This window comes from Colias philodice, chromosome 16 (assembly GCF_061535455.1).
Source record: "Colias philodice isolate Cphi_HAF_F1 chromosome 16, ilColPhil1 Martin Lab GWU primary, whole genome shotgun sequence".
Classification (NCBI taxonomy): Eukaryota; Metazoa; Arthropoda; class Insecta; order Lepidoptera; family Pieridae; genus Colias; species Colias philodice.
Genome location: NC_143101.1, coordinates 3,924,368 through 3,934,627, shown reverse-complemented (window position 1 = coordinate 3,934,627; position 10,260 = coordinate 3,924,368). Strand labels below are relative to the sequence as shown.

Below are 10,260 nucleotides of genomic sequence, written 5' to 3'. Positions count from 1 at the left end.
TCGAGGGTGCCGCGCGGCGAGGGGCGCGGGGCGCGGGGGCGCGGCAGCGGGGGCGCGGAGGCGAGGGCGCGGGGGCGTGGGGGCGTCGGGCGCGGGTGCTCGCCGAACAGGTGGCCGCCGCCGCGCCGCCCCGCTCACCCCTCACCCCTCCTATATTGCACTACACAGGACCTGGATTAACTTTATTACACCGTGGCCAACGAAAAACCATAGCCGCGAATCCTAGCCCCGACTCTCGAAGAAGTGCGTAATTCAACCCAAACGTGACTTGGCAACGGGATCGCCGTTACAAGGGCGCTCCAGTACAGAAAATGATACGATATTTGTACAATATCGTTTGTTATGTTAATAGTCCCAGTACAGCCGAACCTAGACCTGGATGAATAATTTTAACTTTACTAATCGCATAGTTTGTGCAACTTGAGTAGCATTTCCGACAATGTTGCGACTTGTTGAATATTACGGCAGGTTTTGCAATGGCGAGATGGAGTCAGTGTTATTTTTACCTAAAATTGTAATTTCCTATTTACAAAATTTAATGCAGTATCGAGTAAACATGATGATGCATTTACTGTGCATCGATTATGACCTTCTCTTATGTTGATAACATAACATTGTTTGCGCAGTAGTGCGGCTGTTAACTATCAACGTGACCTTAATTAAAAAAATAAAAGCGAAACTTATCAAACATAACGCAAGCACATTTTAGACCTACGCTTTATGCATACAATGTCAGATTGTAATACTGTAATGTCGGCGCATTCAGCCGTCGCGGAAAGACGAGCAGACTCAACTATTAATGGTAATAACAATCCTGGACTGCTCATATTGATCTTTTTGCCTTAACAAATAGGTATAACCCACCTAAAACATTAAATCCTCAAAAAATGTGTAAAAAAACAAACAATATAGGAAAAGAGAAATTAACTATTATAAGTTTCATTATGGGAAAATCACTTTATACCAAAAGACTGTGATATTGAATATAAAAATTAAAAACCCGAACTCGTACGTCTCTTTTCCCAACGTCTAATGTAATTCAAGAGACACGCTTGCTTCTCTGGGATTTAGGATGAAATTCTTTTACTTTTTTCACTCAATCAATGTTCTGATTGTTTCTTTATTGAACAGCTATAACTCAAGTTGATAGGAAAGACTCAATTTTGATTCGGAGAGGATATTATAATTTAAAATTTGCAATAATTTCCATTTATTTCAAATTTTAAATTTGCAAAACAAACAAAATTTGATTTTAGATATAAAGTTTCCAGATCCATATGTTAAGTCTTGACTTTATTTATGTATTTATTTTCAAATCAACAAAGCATTTCATTCATTAATTAATTTCATTCATTCAATAATTTGGCGCCCTTAAAACCCTGCCGCCCCTGGAATACGCTCCAAATTATATTTACGTATTCTCTCGCAAATACATCAAAGTCTACTAGGTACATATTATACAAAAAAACGAAACGTGTTTGTATTATATAAAAATGTACATGTATATGAAAGAAAGTAAATTTTTATTAGTCTAGTGTGCCTTAATTGTGTGCCAAATAGACGGTGCTGTTAGGAGCAATAACTGAATAACTCTGAATATTTGACCTGCAAAAAATATAATTCAACGTAGCAAAAGTCGTGTGTCATACATGGTCATACTAAGATAAACAAATTGAAGTTAATTTTATGAATATTAATGATTAAGAATATGTTTTGAGAAAAGAAAGACCTTCTACATGAACAATAAGTAGGTATAAAGTACATAGACAAACACACACACACCAAAAGTCAGACCTGTGTTTCAAATCCATACTAATATTATAAATGCGAAAGTAACTCTGTCTGTCTGTCTGTTACTCAATCACGCCTACTGAACCAATTTGCATGATATTTGGTATAGAGATATTTTGATATCCGAGAAAGGACATAGGCTACTTTTTTATCCCGGGAAATAGGATAGGTTTTATCCCGGAAATCCTACGGGAACGGGAACTATGCGGGTTTTTCTTTGACTGTGCGGGCGAAGCTGCGGGTGGAAAGCTAGTTATCAATAAACATCTTTATCAAATACTAGAGGTCCGCCCCGGCTTCGCCCGTGGTACATATTTCGCAATAAAAGGTAGCCTATGTCCTTTCTCGGGTATCAAAATATTTCCATACCAAATTTCATGCAAATTGGTTCAGTAGTTTAGGCGTGATTGAGTAACAGACAGACAGACAGAGTTACTTTCGCATTTATAATACAGTTGAACCTCGATAACTTAAACCTCGGTAACATAAAAACCTCTGTAACTTCAAAAAATAACATGTTCCCTTCCCATCAGAGCCCAAAACCTCTTTAACTTAAAATACGCAACCTCTATAACTTAAATAAATAATCTCTGTATTGGCCCTCAGTAACTTAAAGAAATGTTTCCACAACCTCTATAACATAAAATTGTTTGTCAATGAGTCATTTTGAAAGAGTGTCAAAACAAAAGGTTTCGGTATTTATAGCTTGCACGTGTTTACTATGTATTGTTAACGTAAACAATACATTACCTATTGTTTGCTTTATCGAAATTCTTCAAAGCTTTGCGGCGGTTAGCTTTATGACAACGACTTACTTGCATCATAAGTTTTTGATTGTTGTCCTGGAAATATCACTTTACGTACTGTGTGATAATACTGGCTTAAAATGAGTCCAAAAAGAAATTCCTCACCTACACTGATAAATTAAAAGATATAGAAGCAGTGAAAATGGATAGAACCTTGATAACTTAAAACCTCTATAACTTAAAATATTTTGTGTTTCCCTTGGACTTTAACTTATCGAGGTTCTACTGTATTAGTATGGATGATGCTGCAGCTTTGCAAATAATAAAGCATAGTTCATCGCATATTGATTTGTAATTTAAAAGAAAAATAACTTGCAACTACGTAGATGAAGTTATTTATAGTAGAACATTGATTATTTAGTTACTGCGAGTGCCGTATAGCGCTCATCCTGCTCATAATCCTTTATTTTCAAACTGGCGACGCGTATGGAAAATAAAATACATATTATACGTGATGAAACTTAATCATATGGATTATTAATTATGACCATAATTCAATGTACCAACATATTAACCTCCCATTCTGAGTTATTGCAATTGTTATCGTCATTATGTGAAAACAAATATCCCAACTATGTAGAAAATTTTATATAGGTACATAATAAATATTATTTAACGTGTTATATAAAAATTAAGATTGAAGAGTTTTCACGGTATTGGTATTTTTTCAAATATTCACCCTTCGTCGCTCAATTGTTCGTAGTTTTACTAATAAGGTCTAATTTGGCGTAATGAAGAATCTAATTAACGATATTAAACTCGGAAGAATATGCACTCAAGCATAAGCGCTATACTAGCAAACTATAGATATGTATATATGTATAAATAAATTCCTAAATTAAAAATTGGCCTTAACAAAAGAAATAGCCTTACAGGCATAAATGTTCTTATACAAATTTAATGTGAAAATATCAGTTCAGTGAACGAACTTATTAAAGCTCTATTCAGCTTTAATACTGCTAATAAATTTTAATAGAAATGCTGTTTCTATAGAGATTTATTAATTTCCTTTCAAATTGTCTTTCAATATAAGTAGACATCTAATTTCTCATTTTACATCACGATATTTAGAAGAGCTTCTGCTTTCATAGGCATTGTCCAAAGTTATTCCTTTAGTATAAGCTAGCTACTAGTTATTATTCTGTGATTTCTGTGGTATAATTAAAAGGGTACCTACCCATAATCCATATAGGTATATGTTATAGGTAGTAGCACAGATACTATAACCACTGTGGTATACACTACATACTTAGGTAGGTACCTAACGTAGGATTGTCCATTATGAGAATAGCGCTCATGAGTGTTCATTTTACTTAGCGCTCAGGTACCTACTCTTCCATACTGTGTCCATATAGGACGTAGGTATATACCTAGTAAAAGTATTTAACATACAGTGAATATGAAATTTACGTAGGTACAGCTTTGAATGAATGAATGAATGAAAAATACTTTATTGTACACCTTATATAATACATTTTATAAACTTAAAAATACAATATAACAATGTACAGTAGGCGGCCTTATCGCTGGCAGCGATCTCTACCAGGCAACCCAGAAAAGACGAGGAAAATAAATGAGTCAATAACATGGTGGTGCAAAATAAATAAAAGTGCCAGAATAATAATTTTATTATATATATATACTATACCTACATATATGCAGCTTACATTATTATATACATACATAAATAATAATATATATACACAATACACATATTAGATAATAAATAAGAATACATACTTAAATATATACAAGCACACATACATACATACAAATATACATACATATATACATACATACATATTTTATAAGCACATATTATAAATAAATCGACAGAGTTAATACCTAGCCTGTGACAGAGTTAAATAATAGTTTTTAACTTTCTTTTTGAAAATAAAAATCGATTGAGCTCGTTTTATTTCTTCAGGTAAAGAATTCCATAGGTTAATAACGGTGACAGTGTAGGAGGAATGGAAGAAGTTGGAACGGTGAGAAGGAATACTTAAGGTTAAAAGGTTGGAGGAACGGAGAGTGAGGGAATGCTCGTTGAGGAATTTGAAATTGTCTTTAAGATAGGAAGGGGTCTTAGGATCAAACAAAATACCGTATAACGAATGCAACATATGAGCATACCGGCGAAAACGTATAGGAAGCCATTCAAGTTTTTTGCGGAATTTGGAAACGTGGTCGTATTTCCGGAGACCAAATACGAACCGAATGCAAAGATTTTGAAGGCGGTCTAGAGAATCGAGTTGTAACTCGGTTAAATCGGGGTAACAGGAGTCGGCGTAGTCAAGGATGGGAAAGAGTAAGGTCTCTGCAAGCGAAATCCTAGTAGGTATGGGCAGGAAGTTGCGCAGCCTGCGTATCGATCCTGCAGCGCCAAACAACTTCTTACGTAAAACTTCAAGTTGAACCTTCCAGGTCATATTTGTGTCAAAATGAATACCAAGATTTTTGACAGAGTTACTGAAAGGTATCACAGTTCCATCCAGAGTTATCTTCGGAACGGAGCTCCAGTCTATCTTATTTGTCAGTTTAGAGCTGCCAATAATTATAGTTTGCGTTTTTGCTGGGTTTACTAACAGGCCAAAGTTATTAGACCACTGAGTGATTTTTGCCAAATCGTTATTAACCTGCTCAATAGCTTCTGGAAGTTGAGGAAGTGAAGCATGAGTATAGATCTGCAAATCATCTGCATACATATGGTAGGGAGAAGATAAATTGTCTGAAATAGAATTTATAAAAATAGAAAAAAGGATTGGAGACAACACGCTACCTTGAGGAACGCCGATAGAGATATTACACCATGATGACAAGTGATCGTCAATTTTGATCCTCTGTCGGCGCCCCTGGAGATAACTCCGAAACCATTCAATTACTGCTGGAGATATGTTAAGAGAACCAAGCAAACTCAGTAATATGTCATGATCGACGGTATTAAATGCGTTACTGAAATCTAACAGTGTGAGTACAGTGAGTTGCTTGTGATCCATTGCATAACGAATATCATCAGTAATTTTAATTAGAGCAGAAGTCGTGCTATGACCGGGACGGAATCCGGATTGGAAAGGATTAAACAAGTTATGTTTATTTAAAAATGAACATAATTGTTGTTGGACAAGTCGTTCGAGGATTTTAGAAAGGAAGGGTAGGACACAGATGGGACGAAAATCGGAAAACATGGATGGATTGGCTTTTTTAGGTAGAGGAATAACAAATGCTTCTTTCCAGGCCATAGGAAACTCGTGAGAGGATAAGGATACATTGAGAATATGAGTTAACACAGGGGCAATTATATCAAGGATTGGAATAATCATATCACGACCAATGCTGTCATTACCGACGGCTTTCGATGAAATAGACATAATGTTCTTCTTAACATCACAGACAGTAAATTGTTTGAAAGAAAACGGAGGAAAATTTGGAGCTGGTTTAGTAGAAAGATAATCTAAAGTACTTTTCTTATTGTTTGCATCAAGAGCAAAGGAAGTTTTTGAAAAATGACAGTTTAATAAGTCGATATTAAGGTTAACAGGCAGAGAATTTTGAGATGTTTTACCAACTCCAAGAGTTTTAAGAAATTTCCATACTTTTGTTGGATCGCCGTTTTCGATCGTTTTATGAATGTAGCGTTGTTGTGCATCCCTACACATAGTATTACAGCGGTTACGAATAGATTTAAATCTCTCCTTGTTAATCTCAGAGTTGTCCACTTTCAGTTTCGCCTTTGCTCGATTTTTCTTGTTCAGAGCCGTTTTTAATTCCTGCGTCAGCCATGGTGCTGGTAAGTGTTTTAGTTTGACTGGCCTTAATGGAGCATGTTTGTCATAGAGCTGGATTAAAAAGGAGTTTAATACATCAACTTTTTCGTCAATCGATTGTAGATCAAAAATGCTAGGCCAATCTACTTTTTCGGCATCCGCACAGAGCAATTCCCTATCCACACCCGCCAGGTTCCGTTGCATCAGGATTTTGGGCTTTAGTTTTGGGGGACGGATGTTGTATGACAGGAACAAGAGGTCGTGATAGGAAAAGCCTTCGGCAGGATGCTGACCGGATTTCAATAAATGATCTGGAGAGGATATCATGATAAGGTCAAGTAAGGAAGGGGGACAGTTTGGGAAATGATGTGTAGGATTTAATGGCGGGATGTGCAGGTTATAGGAATTTACAATGGAAAGGAGTTGTCTAGAACGATGATCGCCTCTAAGAAGACAAGTGTTGAAGTCGCCCATTATAATTATGTGCTCGTAGGAAGGAGAGAATCTCTCGAGGATTTGGTCAAAGGAAGGAAAATAGTTTACGGTAAGATCAGGACTATAAAATACGGCAAGAAGGATTTTGGTATGGGAAAGGGAAACTTCTAGGAGTAAATGTTCAGCTTCATCGCTAGGAGGGGGTTGGGGTGAAGAACTAATAATCGAGAAAGGTAAATGGGAACGTAAGTAGATGGCGACACCACCACCGCCTCTACCAAGGCGATCATTTCTAATGAGATGGAAACCGGGAAGGGAATAGGAGATAGACGGCAGGCAGGGTTTAAGCCAGGATTCGGAGACGAGGATAGCATGTAGGTTGGGACAGTCAAAGGAAGCTAATAAATCGGGATAGTGAGCCGGTATACTCTGTGCATTGATATGAACGGCATTAAAGGATTTTATGGAATCGGAAAAGTGTGTGGAGAGTACAGATTGCAAGGATACAGAGGAGGTGCTGTGGAAACTGTCATCGCTAGGGTTGGAATTAGAAGACGTTATAGAACAATAACTATCGCTACTACTTATGCTATTGTTTAAAGACATATTATGCTTATAGTAATTCTAATAATATAAATATATATAATATTATATTCAATAAATATAAATATATAGATATATAATAAAAATAACAGCTAAAAACAAAATTTATAGTTTGCACCCACCAGCGTATTGATTTACAATATTTATGTATAATAGTTAACTATATTTGAATATAAAAACCAGTCAAAATTGCCAGGTATCAAAATTATTAACAAATCAAAAAGATATTATAGTCTATGGCTCACGACAAATGACAATTCATTAATGACATATGACAATTCAATAGTGACATTTGACAATTTGACATTTGACATATGACACATCATTATGTTGAAAAAATAGATGTAGGTAAATAAATTGAAATAAAAAGTACAAATTGTGAGGTATTTATAGAACGATAGACGATAGACGATAGTCGATAAATCAAAGGTTAACATGAAGAATCACTAATCGGAAAGCTAAAGAGGAAACAATAACTATTGATATAATACTAAAAAAACGAATAAGGCAAAGCAACAAGTGAAGATAAATTAAAATAATTAATGAAACAAGTAACACTCGTATATTTATTTACTTTGTTTTTTGATACCTCTTGGTTCGTGCAGCAGGGTTTCCTTTAGTATCTTTTTGTGGAATGGCACTGACACTAGCGGTACCCGATGATGGTGCAGTTGGGGCAGAGGGAATACCTTCCAGATCAGCGAGACAACTTATCCGGTGCTTAGAACCATCGGTTGAAATCACAAATATGTATCCATCCCGGGTCCAGCATTGAGAAACCCCAAAGCGTTCCCTGGCAGCCATAAATGTATCGTGACGTCCCTTCGTTAAAAATTCTGAAATGGTTATTCCAGTCTTCTTTAAACGAGACTTAGCAGCCCAGATGCTGTCACGTGTACGGATATCATGGAACTTCACAACTATGGGTCTTGGTTTATCTTCCCTTACTCGACCAAATCTATGGCAGCGGCTAATGGAGTCCTTAGTAACATTTGGAATGTTAAGTTTATCGGAGATAATATTGATAATAGCGACAGATACATCCTCGTTATTATTCTCGGTGACACCATGTAGAAGCAACATCTTTCTCCTGGAACGCATCTCCTGTTGTTCGTACAGCTTGGATAAGAGTTCTACTTGAGATTGCAGAGATTGTAGGGATGAGATAACAAATTCACGAAATGCTTCAAACTCAGCGGCCAGTCTGGAGGTAGGACTTGAGGATGCTGGAGGAACAGGATTACAAGTGAGCTCCCGTTGGAATTCTGCCATCCTTTTATTGAAATGAGCAGTCATTTCTTCCATAGTGTGTTTCAGTGAGTCCATGATGTTGACAATCTTGTGAAGTGATTAATTAACTAATATATTGGAGATTATTTAAGGATATGCTGGTAGGCACTTTGAATTATTGAATCATATGTAAATTTGTAGATATAATAATAGAAAAATTACTTTAAAAATAAAAATATTTTGAGAGCGCAAAAAAACACGTGTTCGTTTATTTGCACCTACCCACGAAAAAAGCTTTTGATCCTAAGAAGTGACCGACTCTACCTGTAAAAGCTACATGTACCACTTCTTACATTTTACTGAATCCCAGAATAAATATCAACACAATATAGGTATACAACAAAATCCGCGATAAGTTATAACAAACGAAACAAAATAAGGGAATCTTTTTACGTAAAGAATCTCGGAAAAAATGCTCTTTGAAATACCCATAGACATCTAATTTAGTATCAATCACGAGCGTGGCCATTACAAGATTAGTTTCATTCGATAAAGCATTATTCGGCCCCCACATTTCTCTGTCGTTACTTAAACCAATTTGTCTTTATTCGTCACCTCACTAAGTGAATACGGGCACTCTGTACTAGCTATTGTAAATCTTTTTTCGGAATCAATTTATATTTTATGGTAAAAACGTCAGTAGGTTAGTTATTGAACCATTTGCATTGTCGGCAACGGCAAGTAGGTAACATCAAATCATAAAAAGTCGAGTGTCGCTTAGGAAATATGTCTTCATTATTCAGAAAGCACGTAGCTCGCCCATAGACTTGATATCGGAAAAATCAATAAAAAAAGTCTCGCTAGCAGACCCAGATTGCTATCGATCGCAGATACGGCTGGGAAGTCCACAATGAGTTCCTGACTAAACGATATTCTACGCCTTTTAGCCTAGACTTTTCTATTTGAAGTTGAACATGCAAAGTTGCGTGTCCTATTTTTATTAGTATCGGAATCAAGATTTTTTACTTGTAATAGGCGCATATCAGAACGAAGTTTAGTCATTAAAAAGTATGTACATTTTTTCAATTTGGTAAATAGTCCTTTTGAATAGGTTTAATGTTCAATGGATAAATCCACGTAAATTTTCCTCTGAATTGAAAATAGAACTCACTACACAAAAGAAACAGGCATAAAATTTAATTTGCGTGTAGGCTTTAAAGTAGGTCGTGAAAACCTAAAAGGGCAGATTAATTGGGACAACAATAAAAGCGAGATACGTATCCTACACGTAGGACTTTGTTAACATTTTAATTACAGTTGTTTGAAATAGAAATGTTTTACTTTAAGCAATGTTTCAGGAGTTTATATAGCGAGGGGAAGTACTAGCTACGTATGAACGTATCTTTTTATATTTTCTGAGTATTACAGTAATTTTAAGTAATGACTAGAATATGTATTTGTAAACTTTTGCCAAATATGTTGCTTTAGTACCTACTTTTATTAGAACAGTCAGAGCTTGTGGCAAGAGTAAAAATTATGGACAGGATAATCTTGGTTCAACTTTATCGTTTCAGGTATGTATGTAACGACTACCGAACGTATGGATATTATGTATAATAAAAAAAACTTTA

At 35.8% G+C, this 10,260-nt stretch overlaps 1 protein-coding gene across 1 annotated transcript; it reads right to left on the bottom strand.

The window, feature by feature from the left end:
• Positions 1-7,969: 7,969 nt before the first annotated feature.
• Positions 7,970-8,831, bottom strand: LOC149481577 (uncharacterized). Its single transcript, XM_089705299.1, has one exon. It carries the CDS (start codon positions 8,723-8,725, stop codon positions 7,970-7,972), a length of 756 nt encoding a protein of 251 aa, XP_089561425.1. The 5' UTR covers positions 8,726-8,831.
• Between the last annotated feature and the right edge of the window lie 1,429 nt (positions 8,832-10,260).